This window comes from Myotis nattereri, assembly GCF_964212035.1.
Source record: "Myotis nattereri genome assembly, chromosome: 4".
Taxonomy (NCBI): domain Eukaryota; kingdom Metazoa; phylum Chordata; class Mammalia; order Chiroptera; family Vespertilionidae; genus Myotis; species Myotis nattereri.
Window position 1 is genome coordinate 111,613,097 of NC_138079.1, and position 19,305 is coordinate 111,632,401.

General features: G+C 48.2%; 1 protein-coding gene across 2 annotated transcripts in view; it reads left to right on the forward strand.

The window, feature by feature from the left end:
• The window catches only part of DNAH3 (dynein axonemal heavy chain 3), a gene marked incomplete at both ends in the record, with an annotated part of 183,227 nt that overhangs the window by 55,290 nt on the left and 108,632 nt on the right, over nt 1-19,305 (forward strand). For both annotated transcript variants that reach the window (XM_081089382.1, XM_081089383.1), the window contains 5 exons: nt 817-970; nt 2,269-2,413; nt 6,549-6,760; nt 11,031-11,122; nt 17,943-18,057. In XM_081089382.1, coding sequence (XP_080945508.1) covers nt 817-970; nt 2,269-2,413; nt 6,549-6,760; nt 11,031-11,122; nt 17,943-18,057 — 718 coding nt within the window. The remainder of the gene's footprint in view (nt 1-816; nt 971-2,268; nt 2,414-6,548; nt 6,761-11,030; nt 11,123-17,942; nt 18,058-19,305) is intronic.

The following is a 19,305-nucleotide window of genomic DNA, read 5'->3' on the forward strand; positions in this document are numbered from 1 at the left end:
TTCCCATTTTATATATCTGAGGTACACAGAGGTTAAGTGACCTAGCCAAGGTCACATGGCTACTAAGTGGCAAAGCTGGGATTTGAACCTAGCCTGTCTCACTCTAGAACCTGTCCACTGAACTCTGTATTATTCTACCTCATCAGGAAAAGGGAGAAGTAAAGTTAAGATCTGCTTGTTGATGATATAGATGAAGGAGACAAACCTCTGGACAGGTCTTCCCTGGTCACTCCAGCTAAAGCAGCCCTTCACTCCCATTCACTAGTCACTCTTCCCTCTTTTATTTTCTTCAGAGTATTTGGCCCTATCAGTAATATTTCATATTTTACTATGTATGGTTTTATCCAGTCATCCATCCATCCATCCATGTATGTTTGTTGTCCAGGTCTTCTCCAACTAAAATACAAATTCCATGGAGGTAGGGAGCGTAACAATGTACTTCATTAATATAGCCCTGATGCCTAGATCAGTTCTTGGAATGTAGTAGGCACTCAATAATAAGTATGTAATGAATGAAAGAATAATGTGTTATGCTCACATACTGTATACAAGTATATATATAGTAAGTTATATACATATACATATACATATACATATACATATACATATACATATACATTTACCTGTACAGGAAAACATCTAAAAGTATTTAACCACCAAACACAGTTTCCATCAGCTATCTCTGGGAGGTGGGATTGTAAGTAGTATAGTATATGTATCTTGTATCAGGAAATTGGATTTTGGATGAACAATGCTGTGACTTTGAAAATCACAAAATGAAAAGTCCAAATATCAGTGGGATATCTTTACTTTCAGGTGCTTAGAATTTGAGTTGAAACTTGAGGGCTACAACAAGGAACTAGAAGGCTTTAGAAAACGTGAAGTGATGTCTACGGAAGAAATGAAGAACAATGTTGAAAAGCTTAACGAGCTTTCCAAGAACCTTGATCAGGCGCTGGTGGAATTTGAGGTTCGGAGCCTTGGGATGGGGACTATGACTCTACTATTCTGTTGGTTCTGGTGCTTGGTCTTGTATTTTTCTAACATCACCTGTCAGCTGGATAAAACTGATTGACTGATTAATTGATTGATTAATTGGCCAGTTCTTTCATTGGTACTTTCAGCTACCTTTTTCTTTTTTTTCTCTTTTTTTTAAATATATTTTATTGATTTTTTACAGAGAGGAAGGGAGAGAGACAGAGAGTCAGAAACATCGATGAGAGAGAAACACCGATCAGCTGCCTCCTGCACATCTCCTACTGGGGATGTGCCCGCAACCCAGGTACATGCCCTTGACAGGAATCGAACCTGGGACCTTTCAGTCCGCAGGCCGACGCTCTATCCACTGAGCCAAACCGGTTTCGGCAAGCTACCTTTTTCTACACTCCTACATTATACTAGTTTTTTTGTTAGTCATTGAGTAGACAGAGAAGAAATTATAATAGAATAATTGCTCACATATATTGAGCATTCAGTAGGTGCTCAACAATGTACAAAGGGCTTCATATGAACTGTGTCACTTAATGCCCATAACAAACCTCTGAGGTAGGTACTGTTATTACCTCCATTTATCTTAATTTAAAATGAGAGAACTAAGACTTGGAGAAGCTAAGTAATTTCTCCTGAAGGTCAACTAGTGAGTTATTTTTAATATATATATATATATATATATATATATATATATATATATATATATATATTTTATTATTATTGATTTCAGTGAGGAAGGGAGAGATAGAAACATCAATGATGAGAGAGAATCATTGATCGGCTGCCTCCTGCACAACCCCTACTGGGGATCAAGCCCACAACCTGGGTATGTGCCCTGACTGGGAATCAAACCATGATCTCCTGGTTCATAGGTCGATGCTCAACCACTGAGCCAAGCTGGCTGGACTCCACTAGTAAGTTCTTTAACTATGAAAGTTCTTACCTCTGAGGCAAGTTGACACAAGAAGGCAGCATCATGTAAACAGCAAATGTACACATGGAAACTGTGGAAATAGAGCTATAGATATGTCACAGTGGGAACAAAGCTGGTGAAGCAAGTAGCTAATTATCCTAGAGGTTCACCCAACTAGACCTCAGCTGCCATGGCCCTCACAGGTACAGAGGGGTCTTCTTGATTGAGTCCACGCCTTATTTTCCTCTCTTGCTAACAAGCATCTTCCTCAACTTTGTGTTCAAAACTTTGAAGAATTTGCCGGGGTGGCTTCTAGGCGTCAGGAGAACCACCAACTAATAGACAATATCCCCCTTTGCCTGCAGTTGATCAATAAGGAGGAGGAGCTGTTGGGAAAGGAGAAGAGTACCTTCCCTCTTCTGCAAACCGTGATGACCAACAAAGTACCCTACGAACAGCTGTGGGTGACGACCTATGAGTTCAGCATCAAGTCAGAGGAGTGGATGAATGGTATGCCGCAGTCCGCCTATGCTGGGGCAGGATGGGGATGGAGTAATGGGTCCACCCTAGCCAGTTCTGAAATAAAGTTTGATCTTCGAATTCTGGCTGGACTTTGCAACATATTCTGATGCTCTGGATGAAGGCAGCCACAATCAATTTTTCTGATATGATAATGATGGAAGGTGGGGATCAAAGAGCCAGACCTATTGCCAGGGTAAAGCCAAATAGGCAACCATCCAGAGACATGAATTGGGTAGTGACTCAGAGAGGTAGAAGGTGGGAGAACAAAATAGTGGCTCTATTAGTGTGCTGTTGCAAAAAAAGGCCAAAGAGCCATAGGCATCTATAAACTACTCCTTTTACTCTAGAGCTAATGAGATAGGAGAGATATTGAGAAGGTAGAGCCAACAGAACTTGATGATTGATCTGATATGGGGCAAGGGGGCAGAGAGGGAGAAGGAAGGGCCAGGATTACTTCCATACTCTCAGCTTAGGCAAGCTGGTAGATACTGCTGTCACTAAACACCAGTGTCCTTGTCTTTGGCTTGTCTTGTGGTTCTTTTGACAGCGTCCTCACAGAACAGAAGTTTTTAACTTTGATGAAGCCCAGCTTGCCATTTCTTTCATATGTCATGCCTTTAGTGTTGTACCTAACAGGTTGTCACCAAACCCACAGTCATCTAAGTTATGTTATCTCCTAGAATTTTTATAGTTTTACATTTTTCACTTAAGTCAATTATCCATTTTGAGTTAATTTTTGTGAAAGGTATAAGGTCTGCATCTAGATTCATTTTTTTGCTTGTGAATATCCAGTTGTTCTAACATTATTTGTTGAAAAATTATTATTTCTCCATTATATTACCTTTTATCCTTCCAGAAATGTCAGCTGACTATATGTGGGTCTATTTCTGGGCTCTCTATTCTGTTAAATTGATCTATTTGTCTTCTCTTTCATCAATACCACACTTGATTATTGTAGCTTTATAGTAAGTCTTGAAGTTACTGGGAAATGTCAGTCCCCCAACTTTATTATTATATTGACTACTTGGGGTCTTTCATGTCTCCAAATAAACTTTAGAACCGATTTTTCAATAACCAAAAAAAACATAACTTGCTGGGGTTTTTATTGGGATTGTGTTGAATCTATACTCAAGTTGGGAAGAACTAACATCTTTAACATTGTTGAATGTTTCTATCCATGAACATGGACTATCTTTCCAATTATTCTCTCTGACTTATGTCATCAGAGTTTTTTAGTTTTAATTATATAGATGTTGTACATATTTTGTTAGACTTATGTCTAAGTATTTTAATTTTTGGAGTGCTAATGTAATGTGCTTTTAATTTCAAGTTCCATTTGTTCACTAGTGGTATAAAGGAAAGCAGCCCTGGCTAGGTAGCTAAGTTGGTTGGAGGTTCATCATTATATGCCAAGGTTGAGGGTTTGACCCACATTCAGGGCACATACAGGAATCAACCAATGAATTAGTGTTGTACCTAACAGGAGCAACAAATCAATGTCTCTCTCTCCCTTATTCTCTCCCTCTCTCCCTCTTTCTCTCTCACCCCCTTAAAAATTAATAAATTAAAAATAAAAAAGAAAGCAATTGAGTTTTATATATTAACCCTGTATCCTGCAACCTTGCTATAACTGTGAATTCGTTCCAGGAGTGGGTTTTTTTTAATTCTTTCAGATTTTCTATATAAAAGATTATGTTGGTGGCAAACAGTTGTACGTCTTCCTTCTCAATCTGCATACCTTATACCTCCTATCCTTATCTTTGCACTGGCTAAGATTTCCATTAAATGATGTTGAAAAGGATGGTTAAAGGGGACATTATTGCATTGTTCCTGATTGTAGTGGGAAAGATTGTAGTGTTTTATCATTAAGTATGATTTTAGCTGTAGGTTTTTTGTATATGTTCTTTATATCAAGCCAAGGAAATCCCCCTCTATTTTTCCTTTGCTAAGAATGATTATTATGAATGGGTGTTGGATTTTGTCAAATGCTTTTTCTGAATCTATTGATATCATCATGTAATTTTTCTTCTTTAGCCTGTTGATGAGATAGATTACATTAATTGATTTTTCAAATGTTGAAACAGCTTTACATACCTGGAATAATAAATCCCAACTGATTGTGGTATATAATTCTATTTCATATATTATTAGATTCAATTTACTAATATTTTTTGGGGATTTTGCATCTATATTAATGAAAGATATTGGTCTTTAATTTCCTTTTATGTTAATGTGTTTGTCTGTTTTGGTATTAGGGTAATGCTGGTTTCATAGAAGGAATTGGGAAGTATTTCCTCTGTTTCTGCCTTCTGGGAGAGACTGTAGAGAATTGGCATCATTTTTATCTGAAATGATCGGTAGAATTCGCCCAGGGAACCCATCTGGGCCTGGTGCTTTCTGTTTTGGAAAGTTATTGACTATTGTTCAATTTATTAAATAGATACAGGCCTATTTGGATTGTCTGTTTTTTCTTGTGTGAGTTTGGGTAAATTGTATCTTTCAAGGAATTGGTCCATTCCATCTAGGTTATGAAATTTGTGGTCATGAAGGAGTTCAGGATATTCCTTAATTATCCTTTTAATGTTCCTGAGATGTGCATTGATGTCCCCTTTTTCATTCTGATATCAATAATTTGTGTCTTTTTCTTGGTTAGCCTGGCTGGAGGTTATTAATTTTATTAATATTTTCAAAGAACCAGCTTTTTGTTTTATTATTTCTTTTTTCTGCTTGCTTTGGATTTAATTTTCTCTTCTATATACAACAACTTTTGATGAGTTATATTTTCTTTTTCTTTGGCTAAAAATATTTTTTAGCTTCTCTTGAGATTTTGTCTTTGACCTGTGTTACTTATAATTACATTGTTTAATTTCAAAGTATTTTGGGATTTTACCAGCTAGCTTTCTGTTATTGAGTTATGAGAGTGAAAATCCTTGCCTTCTTCCTGATCTGAGGGAAAAAGTCTTCCATCTTCTACCATTAAGTAAAATGGGTTGTTTTGTTTTATTTTTTAAAACCGCTTGATGGCAGTATGATTATCATGTAAAAAGCTGTATATATTTAATGAATATAAAAGTATAACATTAGTGTAGCTTTTTACAGTTACCCTTTATCAGACTAAGGCAGTTCCCTTCTATTCCTAGTCTGTTGAGAGGTTTTTAGCATGAATGATATTGCATTTTGTCAAATGCTTTTTCTGCATCAACTGATGTTATCACATGATTTTCCTTGTTTAGAGTGTTAATATGGTGTATGACATTGTTTGCTTTTAAAATATGAAACCTGCCTTGCATTCCCACAACAAAGCCCACTTAGACATGGTATATTATTCTTTTTACATATTACATGGAACTCATGTACATTTTTTCTGTCTTTTTAAGAAATTTTAATTTTTGATTAGTTAACAAAAATGTTGGGTTGATGAAGCATGTTAGCAATTAATGGAGCTATATCCACGAAGCTATGTTTAGTCTCAGTAGCCTTCAAAGAAAAGTTTTTGAGTACATTTGCAACATCATGATGCAAGAATTCATACTAACTTGAAAGACTGAAGGGGAAGGAAGCCACATCATGCAAGATTTTGACTGAATGTGTAACCTGCTAAAGGGTCCCTATAAGAGAAAAGGCAGAGAAGGAAATTAATGCTTGGGGGGTACTTTTTAAAAAAATGAAGTTTCATTCTTTCAAACTAATCTATTTTTAAAGAATTTCAAGCTTACATAGAAGTTGCTAAAACTGTACAGAGAACTCCCGCTCTCATTCACCCACATTCTCCAGTGGCTACTGTTTCTCAGCATTTGTGGAGCATCTATAACCAGTGCTAACACCAGTTCCCTGTTCACATTGCACCGCATGGCAGGGGCAGGTTAGCCACTGTGCTTACCTCACTTCACTTCCACGGCCACCCTGTTTCACAGGCGATGCTCTCAAAGCTTCAGAAAGTTTAGTAAGCCTGCTCGTTTCACTGGCAAAGGCAACGTTTCAGACGCAGACCCAACTCCAGGCCTGTGCTTGCTCCAGTACCCGCCCCACAGGCCCAGTTCTGAGCTCAGGGAATTAAAGGTGCATGTGGCTGACATCTGCTTGGGGATCTGACCCTTCCCTCCATCCGTCTTTTTTATTCCAGGGCCCCTCTTTGTGCTGAACGCTGAGGAGATTGCAGAGGAAGTAGGGAATATGTGGAGGACAATGTATAAATTGACCAAGACCTTAGCTGACATACCTGCACCCAGGCGCTTGGCCGAGAACGTGAGGATGAAGATTGACAAGTTCAAGCAGCACATCCCTATTCTCAACATTTCCTGTAACCCAGGAATGAAGGAGCGGCACTGGCAACAGGTCCTGTCACTGCCCACCCCCTGCCCAGCCCATTCCTGGTCCTGGTAGCCCCGAGACGGCAGGAACCATTCCTAGGTCAAGCTTTCTCTGAAAGGAGAATCTACTGGAAGCCAAGGGGGTAGGAAGGGGGTGAGAGCCTTTTGACATAAGGGAATGGGCAGGATAAGGGATGCACTGCCTTCCGCATGAGCAGGTCTCCCTGTGCGTTGGGAACCCCGTTGCTGGTAGTTGAGTGCTGTTTCAGCCCGTGGCCATGCAGGCTCTCCTTATCTCCTTTCTTGGCAAAGAGCTGCTCCAGGTTCTACAGGGGACAAGGGTATTGAAGTGCAGTGGCCGCGGCCTTGCTTTGCTCCTCGACCTAGGCTACACAGAAGAGAAATCCGCATCCCTTCCTGGGTCTCCAAACATGCCTGACTCCCGCTCGTGCTGACTGTGCTGGAGTTCTGGCATCCAACAGGCTATGCTCAGAAACAAACGTCCACTCCTCTTTCAGCCCTTTGAGTCTATAAATGAGAATAACAAACGACTTTCTTAAAAATAGTTGGGATTTTTATAAGCAACCAAGTGTGAGGGTGATAAGTGTGGTGTGAACTCTAACCAGAGAAAAGGAAAGTGCACTGTTCCTGTCATAATGATCGTATGCAAGGCTAGCAATGCCCTGAGCAGACTCAACCCGGGAGCTGCTCTGTGTGGAGGCTGCTCTGTGCGGAGGCGGAGATGGGTGCCCATAGGCAGACTGCGCTCTGATTGGCCTGGAATTCCCCCTCTCGGGACCACACACAAGACGGAGGACATCGTCCTCAGAAGGTCCCACTCCGAGGGCACACCCATGACTTGCACAGAATGACGCCCGAGCGCAGTTGCGGGGAGCATTTTGGCCTCCCCGGGAAAACAGAGATCGGAACGCATGAGAGATCCAGGAGTGCTCTGTGGAGGGCAGCTGCTTTCCATTTCCCAGGCGCCTTCAAGCTCCAGATGTCCTAAGGCCGGGAGGTAAGGAGGGGCAGAGGAGAGGTCATCTGAGTAGGTTTCTAGTCTTGATCTGCCCCAGCAGCGGGGTCTGCAGAGGACAGCTGCCTTCCCTTGGTGCTCAGAGGGTGCCTCTCCCTGTGGACCTAGCCTGACTAGAACTGACCATTGGAGGCCTGGGAGGGGGAGCAGGGCTAGGTCTCTTCCTGAGATGGCACCATAGAAAGCGCCCTCATCAATGTCAGTGGTGGTTAGACAACACTCAGGGCCCTTAGAGATCCACCCCTCCACTGGCGCTACACCTGTGAGGTTGCTGCTCTCATGCATTGAAATACAGACCATTCCCCGACAATCATAATCCTCATTGTAGACCACCTAGATCAGCGGTTCTCAACCTGTGGGTCGCGACCCCTTTGGCGGTCAAACGACCCTTTCACAGGGGTCGCTTAAGGCCATCCTGCACATCAGATATTTACATTATGATTCATAACAGTAGCAACATTACAGTTTTGAAGTAGCAACGAAAATAATTTTATCGTTGGGTCACAACATGAAGAACTGCATTTAAAGGGCCAGAAGGTTGAGAACCGCTGACCTACATGGACAGATTTGAAAAAAATGCCTCTTAGAAGTACAATCGCACAACAGTGGCTAAGCCATATTGAATGCCAGGTGTTACTGGGTTCTGTGTTGCATACTTCATGTGGACCCTCTCATGTCACCCTCCCAGCAACCCTTTGACATAGGGACTATAATTATCTCCACTTCCCAGATAAGAAAACTAAGTCTTAGAGAGATTAAGTTGTCACGTGGCTAGGAAGTAAGGAGGGAGAATTGGTCTCTAGCTCAGCCTGGACAGGTAAAAAGGGAGCAAGAAGTAGCAGATGAGAGGGAGTGGGAGGTGGGGGCCATGAGCTGTGGGTGATAGTGGCGTGTGACCCGGGGAGTGGCTGTAGAGGAAGGACCCTGATGGGGCAGCCCAGTGGGCAAGCTCAGAAAGAACACAGGCAACCAGGTAGACTCAGGCTGCCCCTGGCCCAGCCCCTTCCTGCCTGCATTGCTGGTCACACCCTGAGCCTCCCCTGACAGCCCAGGCTGGGAGGCCCTTCTCACCCTAGTACCTAACTCAGGAGACCCGTCCGCTGGCTCTGGTTCTGGCAGGGGAAGGCTAAACCGCCTGTAGCTCTCAGGCTGGGCTCTGGGGTGGCCATTTCACAGGACTTGGGCAGAAAGACTGGTCCTATGTTTGGGGCCCAGACTTTGCTGCTATCGGCACAGTGGTTGCCGCGACAGTTTAAACAAGATGGGACAGGCCGAACTTGGCCTTGGGAAGAAACCCCACTGAGGAGCAGCAGGGCTGGCCCTATGGGCAGTGCTGCCATAGAAATAGAATGTGAACATTTGTGTAATGTTTAGAGTTTCTAGTAGCCACAATTTTATTTTTGAAAATATATTTTTATTGATTTCAGTGAGGAAGGGAGAGGGAGAGAGAAACATCAATGATGAGAGAGAATCATTGATTGTCTGCCTCTTGAATGCCCCCTACTGGGGATCCAGCCCACAACCCGGGTATGTGCCCTTGGCTGGAATCGAACCTGGGACCCTTTGGTCTGCAGGCCACTGCTCTATCCACTGAGCCAAACCAGCTAGGGCAGTAGCCACATTTTTAAAAGCAAAAACAGGCTAAATAAATTTCATGAATAAATTTTATTTCACCAAACTTAACCAAAATATTGTCATTTCAACAGGTAATCAACATAAAAATGTTAAGGTATTTCACAGGACCTTTTCCAGGCTGAGTCTGAAACGTGGTGTGCTCCCCACTCACAGCACATCCGCTCGGACTAGCCCACCAGGGCCCCGGCTCCGGATGGGACAGCACGGTTCTGGGCTCTTGGACTAGCACACTGGACGCTTGTTCATTGACATAGTTCACAACGCGATTTAAGTAATAAAACAACCAATCTCCGAGGGTTCGGGGCCAAGTACTATGCCAGGTGCTTGCGCAGCTGTCACTTAGTCCAGGGAACAGCGCGCTCTAAGCTCCGAAGGCATGAGCAGGGCCGCAGGGCCGCCTCCGGATGCGGGGTGCGCACGCGGTGTGGGCTGCGCTCTCACCTTCTGCAGGAGTAACCTGCACCGCGCTCCATGGAAGCCCCGAGGGAGATGGGTAAGAGCCTTGGAGTCAGAATGGAGCCAGGTCCCAGTTCCACCATTTATGAGCTGATGGTCTTGGACAAGATACTTAATTTCCTTGACGTAGTTTCCTGATATGTAAAATGGGGATAGTAATACATTAGAGCCTTCCTTGTGGTGTTGGGAGAATGAAATAAGCACATAACAGTCTTAAAACAGTGCCCATACAGAGTAACCGCTCAATCAATGTTAATTACCTCCTTATTCCCATCACCATAGTGGCCCTCCGTGTCTTCAGATCCCAGGTGGGAGCCACCTGCATGCGCTGGCACACTCATGCCCTCACCCATAGCCGGTCACTGATGCTACGCATGCCAGGCCCAGGGGCTCAGGCGGAATAGACAGAACATGGCACAGCTTCATCCCTTCCTGCTCTGACATTTGTAGCCTTGGGGACGGGGGTGCTGGACAGTGACAAACCTAGGCGGGGAGGCGGGGTGTCCCCGAGCCCCCCACCTCCACCTGGTGCCGCTCAGGTCTCGCACTTCCTGAGAAGGTCTCAACGCCCCAGAGACTTTGCTGAACAGCTTCCCTGGGGATGTGGTCACTAAAAGCTGCGCGGAGGGTAGTGCTTACAACAAAGAATACACTGCTACGGTTTCCAGCAAGTTAGCACCTGGGACGGGGGAGGTACCGTAGAGGATGGCTGCCTCCTTCTGCATCCTCGCGTCCTCGCGTCCTCGGGCTGCTGTCACCTGGTCTCAGGACTTGCTCCTTCTGTTCAGCAAACCCCGGCTTCTGTAACAGGCCAGGCTTTGCATGAGGCCCTAGAATCACACAGTCCCACCCCCTGAGACACTCCAGGGCTGCTCGGCGCCCAGTGCTGGCGCCAGACCAGCGCCCAGTAAAGCAGATAGACCGCAGGGGGGCCCTGGCTGCCCAGATCCTTAGACAGCACCACCCATTCTGCAGCCACTGGCTGCAAGCAGCTATTTAAACATGTTACATTAAATGGGAAAATCCATCCAGGCCAACCAGGCACACTTCCCGCTCAGCAGTGCCTGTGGCTGCGGGAGGGGCCAGGGGGCAGGAGTACTTCCCTCCTCCCATGTCGACTGGGCAGCGCTGGCGTGAACCATAAACACGGACTCTCATCTCTTTGCAGATTAGTGAGCTTGTCGGCTGTGAAATAAAGCCCACGGATACGACATGCCTGGCCAATATGCTGGAATATGGATTCAGCAAATTCATTGACAAGTAAGGTGCCCCTTTCTTCAGGGAGTGAGTGATCAGAGGGCCTGTGAACCCCCCACCCCCAACCCCCAATTGCCTCCCGCAGGTGGCTGCCTCCTGCCCCCTGGATATGAGGGCAGCCTCCCCTCTGGTAAGTGGCCAGGTGGACCTTTCCTTTTACTGACTTGAAAATTTTTAGTTCAAAAAGAAATTTAGGTTGAAAGTTTCTTGAACCAGAGCTCAGAGCCCGCTTTTCTCAGGCTGACTTTGGTACAGCCGCTTACCCTTAGGGGACCTCAGCATCACCCTCTTTACCCAACAACAACGATCAGAGGTGGCTCTCTTCCCACTAAGTTACCTGGAACCTGGTCAAAAAACAGAGTCACATGCTCACTCTCCTTCTCCAAACACCCTGGAGATTGCATACTGTGTGAGTGAGGATGTGTATTGTGAATGAGGATGTGTACGTGTGAGTGAGGATGTGTACGTGTGAGTGAGGATGTGTACATGTGAGTGAGGATGTGTATATGTTAGTGAGGATGTGTACGTGCGAGTGAGGATGTGTACTGTGTGAGTGAGGATGTGTACATGTGAGTGAGGATGTGTACATGTGAATGAGGATGTGTATTGTGAATGAGGATGTGTACGTGTGAGTGAGGATGTGTATATGTTAGTGAGGATGTGTACTGTGTGAATGAGGATGTGTACGTGTGAGTGAGGATGTGTACGTGTGAGTGAGGATGTGTATTGTGAGTGAGGATGTGTACGTGCGAGGGAGGATGTGTACGTGCGAGTGAGGATGTGTACGTGCGAGTGAGGATGTGTACGTGCGAGTGAGGATGTGTACGTGCGAGTGAGGATGTGTACGTGCGAGTGAGGATGTGTACGTGTGAGTGAGGATGTGTACGTGTGAGTGTGGATGTGTACGTGTGAGTGAGGATGTGTACGTGTGAGTGAGGATGTGTATATGTTAGTGAGGATGTGTACTGCGTTAGTGAGGATGTGTACTGCGTTAGTGAGGATGTGTATATGTTAGTGAGGATGTGTACTGTGTGAGTGAGGATGTGTACGTGCGAGTGAGGATGTGTACGTGCGAGTGAGGATGTGTACGTGCGAGTGAGGATGTGTACGTGCGAGTGAGGATGTGTACGTGTGAGTGAGGATGTGTACGTGCGAGTGAGGATGTGTACGTGCGAGTGAGGATGTGTACGTGCGAGTGAGGATGTGTACGTGCGAGTGAGGATGTGTACGTGCGAGTGAGGATGTGTACGTGTGAGTGAGGATGTGTACGTGCGAGAGAGGATATGTACGTGCGAGTGAGGATGTGTACGTGCGAGTGAGGATGTGTACGTGTGAGTGAGGATGTGTACGTGTGAGGATGTGTACTGCGTTAGTGAGGATGTGTACGTGTAAGGGAGGATGTGTATTGTGAGTGAGGATGTTTACGTGTGAGTGAGGATGTGTACATGTGAGTGAGGATGTATACTGTGTCGGTGAGGCTGTGTACATGTGAGTGAGGCTGTGTACATGTGAGTGAGGATGTGTACGTGTGAGTGAGGATGTGTACGTGTAAGGGAGGATGTGTATTGTGAGTGAGGCTATGTACATGTGAGTGTGGATGTGTACGTGTGAGTGAGGATGTGTACTGTGTGAGTGAGGATGTGTACGTGTGAGTGAGGATGTGTACATGTGAGTGAGGATGTGTACATGTGAGTGAGGATGTGTACGTGTAAGGGAGGATGTGTATTGTGAGTGAGGCTATGTACATGTGAGTGAGGATGTGTACGTGTAAGGGAGGATGTGTACTGTGTGAGTGAGAATGTGTACTGTGTCAGTGAGTATGTGTACATGTGATTGAGGCTGTGTACATGTGAGTGAGGATGTGTACGTGTGAGGGAGGATGTTTACTGTGTCTGTGAGGATGTGTACGTGTGAGGGAGGATGTTTACTGTGTCTGTGAGGATGTGTACATGTCAGTGAGGCTGTGTACATGTGAGTGAGGATGTGTAAGTGTGAGGGAGGATGTGTACTGTGTGAGTGAGAATGTGTACTGTGTCAGTGAGGATGTGTACATGTGAGTGAGGCTGTGTACATGTGAGTGAGGATGTGTACGTGTGAGGGAGGGTGTGTACTATGTCTGTGAGGATGTGTACATGTGAGTGAGGCTGTGTACATGTGAGTGAGGATGTGTACGTGTGAGGGAGGATGTGCACTGTGTGAGTGAGAATGTGTACTGTGTCAGTGAGGATGTGTACATGTGAGTGAGGCTGTGTACATGTGAGTGAGGATGTGTACGTGGGAGGGAGGATGTGTACTGTGTCTGTAAGGATGTGTACATGTCAGTGAGGATGTGTACATGTGAGGGAGGATGTGTACATGTGAGTGAGGTTGTGTACATGTGAGTGAGATTGTGTACGTGTAAGGGAGGATGTGTACTGTGTGAGGGAGGATGTGTACTGTGTCAGTGAGGATGTGTACATGTGAGTGAGGCTATGTACATGTGAGTGAGGATGTGTACGTGTGAGGGAGGATGTGTACTGTGTGAATTGCTATGTTTAGTACCAGAGATTCTCAGGACCCTGTTAGTGTCTCCACACTCAGGGTGATGGATGAGGAGGCGCTGCATGTCCTGGGCTGCAGAGGACTGTCAGGCAGCTGGGTTCAGGTCTAACCTATACACATGGTTCCCAGAATGTCGCCCAGCTGCACTGTCGGGACCTGGGGGCTGGTTAGGAATGCATATCCCTATGCCCACCGTGTCTGCAAATTGGAAATTTGGGGGGTGGCCCTGCAACAGTCCCAGTCAGCACTGTCTGTGGGGGAGCCGCTAGCCACAGATAGCAATTGAGCCCTTGAGATGGAGTGATTCTGAATTAGATGTACTGGAGGTATAAAATACAGGCTGATGTCAAACTCACTAGGAAAAACAGTGCAAACTATCTAATAAGTTTTAAATTGGAGTATGTGTTAGGAAGATATTTAGATGTATTGAGATACAGAAAATAATTTATTAAAATTAATTTCACTTGTTTCTTTTTACTTTTTTAACTTTAAAGTGATATATTGGTTCCCATTATATCTGGGATGGGCAAGGCTGCTCCGGGCAATTGTGACACCTGCTGGACTGGGACTCTCTCCCCACACGCAGCACCCACCCTCCAAAGTGCTCCCAGGCCCCCAAGGGTCTCTGCCTCCCGAATGTTCCGATGCCCCTGGCAACTGTCACCCCTGGCAACTGTCAGTGTAAGAGTTTATTGTAAGAGTTGATTAGAGTTTATCTGAGCCAAACAGAGGGCACGCCTGGAAGCAAGACCTGGACAGACTGAGAAAATGCTCCCAGCAGGAGATTTGCAGCTGCATTAGTGCTCGTGGAATTAGGAGGCGACACGGGAGGCTGCGTGGAGGGGAAGGGAGCAAGGCGGTCAGTGACAGGACAGTCAGGCTCCGCTGTCCTGAGGGGGTGCACTTGAGTAGGCATTTCAAAGGCATTGCCCTGGGTGCCCAGAAACTGGGTGGGGCCTACTTAGGACAAAGGTCAGCCTGTCACTGAAGCAGTCAGGGGCCTGGGAGTGACACCCACCATGGCCCACTCAGCTGGGATTTGTGAGCCCATCACCTGGGAGGCCACGCCCCGTCACTGGACTCGCCAGAGTTGGAACAGAGCCCCCAGTACCAGCATTGCTGTCCTGCTGCTTCTTGTGCTAAAGGGCCTCTTTCCCTCAGTAAAGTGTTTCCAAGAAATACCAGCTGTTGCACATTTATGCTGCACCAAGCACGGATAAATATTAACCAACCTACCATCACAACAACCACCTATTCTAGCTAATATTATTTGCATTTTACGGAGGAAGAAATAAATTGACTAGAGAGTCCATAACTAATCAGAGGTTACAGCTAGTCACTGAGAGAACCACGCCTGGAGCCCAGCCTGGCTAGTTAGCCACTCCCTTCACCTGCAAAGCAAGCCCCTGGAAGGAGGCAGACTGAGCAGACACACCGCGACTCTGCCCCTCACGCCAGCATCCAGCTGTGGCACATCCAGCTGTGCTGACACCTGCCACGTGGTTGGCCTCTGTGCCTCGTCCCGTTGCCTGTAGACAGGTGACTAGCGTTGCTGCGAGATGGGCAGGTAACCAAACCAACCTGTTCGCAGCTACGCCCTCTGCATGAGGCGTGGTGGTTCCTGGCCCCGCTGTCGTGCACTCTGGCACTCTGCCACAGCCCACGCCAGGAGCTGCTTTAGCACACTTGGGTGAGGTCAGTCCTTTTTATATATATTTTGTTTAATTTGATATTTTTATTGATTTGATTTATTAAGGGAGAGGGAGATAGAAACATCAATGATGAGAGAGAAACATTGATCAGCTGCCTCCTGCACACCCCTCAATGGGGATCGAGCCCACAACCCGGGCATGTGCCTGGGCCAGGAATTGAACTATGACCTCTGGGTTCATAGGTCGATGCTCAACCACTGAGCTACGCCTGCTGAGCTGGGTAAGGTCAATTCTTGATAGACTTCATGGACTCCCAAGCTGGTTAATCCCTCCCCTGTGCAATTATTTGCATAAGTAAAAGTCAGATGGTCTGCAAGCATTTTATATTATTTCATTTCACCAGCAACCCCTCATTTGGACAGATAGGACGTAAGGCCTTTCGAGGGACTTGGTCACAGCGACACAGCCAGCCTCTGCTTCTCATACTCACCGGGGTTGGCACCGCCTTTGTGAATTATCCCCTCAATGCACACTCACTGTGGCCATCTCCCAAGAAGGCATTCAGGATGCTGGCCGCACTGCGGAGGGCCTCGGCCACTGCCCAGCACTATCTGGGCCTCAGCTCTGCTTCGTGGCCCCCTTTGGCTGAGAGGGTAGATGCCACAGTGTGCGAGGAGGAAACACCAGTTAGGGGTCAGAGGACCCAGTGTCTAGGCCTGGCTCAGGCTCCCCAGCTGGGGCCTTGGGCTGACCTGTCAGTAAAGACCGTGTGGTCTCCTCTGCAGTCAAGGGTGTCAGAAAAGCATCGCTGAGGCTGTGAGAGGGCTTACTCCTTCCCCTCCACGGACTTGGCTTCCCAATGTCTGTCCACCGCGGGGCATAGGACCCAGACCTCCGTGTGGAAGCAGGACAAAGGGAGTGTGTCCCTTCTCTCCCCCCACTTCCTGGGAGCAGGGACCATGGGGGGTGGACTGTCCCTTCTCTCTCCCCCTTTTCCGTGGAGCAGGGGCCATGAGGGGTGAACTGTCCCCTCCCTCCCCCCCCTTTTTCGTGGAGCAGGGGCCATGGGGGGTGGACTGTCCCTTCTCTCCCCCCCCTTTTCCGTGGAGCAGGGGTCATAGTGGGAGGACCCAGCATAGCAGGGAAACAGCAGTAGTTGTTTTTTAAAGGTAAGGATAGGAGATAGAGCAAAAGCCATCACATAAATGAACAGAAATTCCAAGATGCACATAAGGAGGACGAGAGTAGTTCTGGGCACAGGAGGAACAATAGGAGGAAACAGCTGTGGGCAAGGAGATCTGCGTTACCGGTTAGCACAGTGGCTCTCACGGGGGACATTTGTTACTGTCACCTGGAGTTCCATCTCTCTGTCCCCAGTGGGAGTGGGGTCCTTGGGGCTCTGCTGGAAAAGGCATTTCCAGGGCCCCCACGGGAGGAGGGGATGTGGTTGAAGGCTTTATTTCATGGAGTCACATTCCTCGGGTTCCAAAGTCCCCTCTCCCGCGACCCAGCTCTGACAGGGCCAGCGGGGACTCCAGCAGAGCTGAAAGCCCAGCCAGCGTCCAGGCCGCCTCCCAGCAGAGCCACCTGATGTTGCCTCAGGCTGGTCACTGTCCGTTAGGCCAGTACATGGGGTCACCTGGCGTGGGCCACGTGGGCCGCGTAGGCAAGGGCAGGGCGCGCGAGCCTGCAAGCCGGGAGTGGGTGAGCAGCAAGAGAGGGGGAGCACTCCTTTGTCCAGGAGTGAAGTCTCTTAGGTTTCATGCCCTGGCAGTGGCCATACCCATTCTGGCCACTGACCTGTTCCCAGTGTGACTGACAGTGGGCACCTCCCCACTGGGCATGCTTCTATGTCCAGTCCCTGCCCCAGCGACAGCGGAACAGACCTGGGCGTGATCCCTGCAGCCTCCTGGGGCCCCGGGTGGATGGCGGCCGGTATGAGTGCCCCCCCTGCGCACCTGCCTGTTAGTCACACCCAGGTGGTTAACAGTGTCGCCGTGACTGGCAGCAGGTGGGCAGGGCAGCCGGCTGTGGCCCCGTGAGTAAAGGCCGGGTGGTGGCTACCACCCTGCAATGCTCAGGACAGCCCGCAGCCGGAACCAGCGGCTCCCGTGGGTGGGCTGGGCGGCTCAAACAGCAGACATTTATTTCTTCACCGTCCTGGGGGCTCGAAGCCCATGAGCCAAGTGTTGGCAAGTTTACGTTCTCCTGCGGCCTCTCTCCTCGGCCTGTGGCCACCCTTCCCCATGTCTTTCATTCCCACCGTCATTCCTCTCTGTGTGTCTGTCCTTTCTCCTCCTCTGATGAGGACTGTCCTGTTAGATTCGGGGCCCTCACAATCTCACTTTAACTTAACTACTCGCTAAAGACCCATTTTCAGATGGGAGACCTGCCATTCCCAGGCCCAGGCGCTGGGGCTAGGACCCCACACACGCCTGTGGGGGCTGCAGTTCAGCCCTAATACAGCCCAATGCCAGGGCGGAGGCTCGGGAGCCAGTCACCTGGGGCGCTGGCACATCCTCCAGGAGGAGTTCAGGAGAAGCAGGGCTTCCAACGGCTTTTCTACAGGAGCTGAGCGCCCCTTGGCCATTTCCCTCCAGTCACGCTGCTGTCCCTACCTCCCCTTCCAGACTGGAGCCCATTGGAGCCACCGCCAGCAAAGAATACTCCCTGGAGAAAAACTTGGAGAAGATGAAGTCCGAATGGGTCAACATGGCATTCAGCTTCTCGAAGTACAGGGACACGGTGAGTCTCAGCCACCGTCCCCAGATCCGGACCGCCCTCCCCAGAGGGGAGCCCCTCGGAATCGCAACAGACTCAGAGGGCCCCGAACAGCGTTTTAAAAACTTTTTTTCTTAGACGTAATCGACACAGACCATTATACAGGCTTGAGGTGTGGGGTGTGGGTTGGATATGTTCACCTATCGCCATCTCACCCCCCGGCACCACCTCGCAGCTCTACAGTCCCCTGTTCCCTCTCTCCTGCGGGGGAACCCTTAGGGTCTGGCCTCTCAGCCGCCTGGACGGTCAGCACAGGGCCGCTCTGCACAGGGCCGCTCACTGTCAGCGCTGCAGCCATCAGAGGCCGCGCCTGTGTCTGTTCCCTTCCCCTGGCCACCCTGAGGGTTGCATTTGCAAAGGAGAAATGCCTTTTGATTCAGAGCAACAGGCGGAGCAAGCCTTCTGAATTGCCTCTCCCAGGGACGCCCAGCCCCTCGAAGCTGCCTGGAGTAAACAATACTTAGCGCTTCTCAAAAAAAAACTCAGTAGGTTCTCCCTCTCTCCGCCCCCAAAGTGCCTGGACATCTGTATTTTTAAGGCACCCCGGGCTTTCTAATGTGCAGTGTGACTGGGAGCTGAAACCCTAAAGCAGGGGTGGGAGTGTCTGGCCTGCGTCAGGGACCCACGAAGTCATTTGGTCTGGCCCTGCATTAGGGGTGAGTTCACTAAATGTTCGACCAAAGAGAGCAGGCTCATTTTTAAGTGGATAAGTGTATGGCCCGAGAATGATGTCACAAATATCCAAATGGCCCTTGGCAGGGGTTCCCCGCCCTAAAGGCTCCCACATCCCTCCTCCCCGGAGGCCACAGGTGATCTTTTCTCTTCTCGCCCCTTCAGTTTCAATAGTCACAAGGCCTTGATTTCACCTGGATAAGCCAGTGGCAGGGAGGGAATTGGGGGCCTCTCCCACCAGGACCAGGCACCTGGCCCGCAGGTCAGGTGCCCTGCACTGTCTGCCTGGAGGAGGCACTCCTGGAGGCGGTGGGCTGAGGCGAGGAGTGAGCTGGGAGACCTGGGAGCAAGGTGTCGCCCAGGGCAGCTATAGACCAGGTTCAGCACAGGTTAGACACCTCGCCCAGTGCAGAGCAACTAGTAAAAGGTTGGTGGACGAGAAACAGCCTAGCCCCCACTTAGCCACCAGATGTGGGCTTGAAGGAAGTGACAGCAGAGTGAGCAAGACAGGCCTGCGGCTGGGGACAGAGCCGGTCAGCC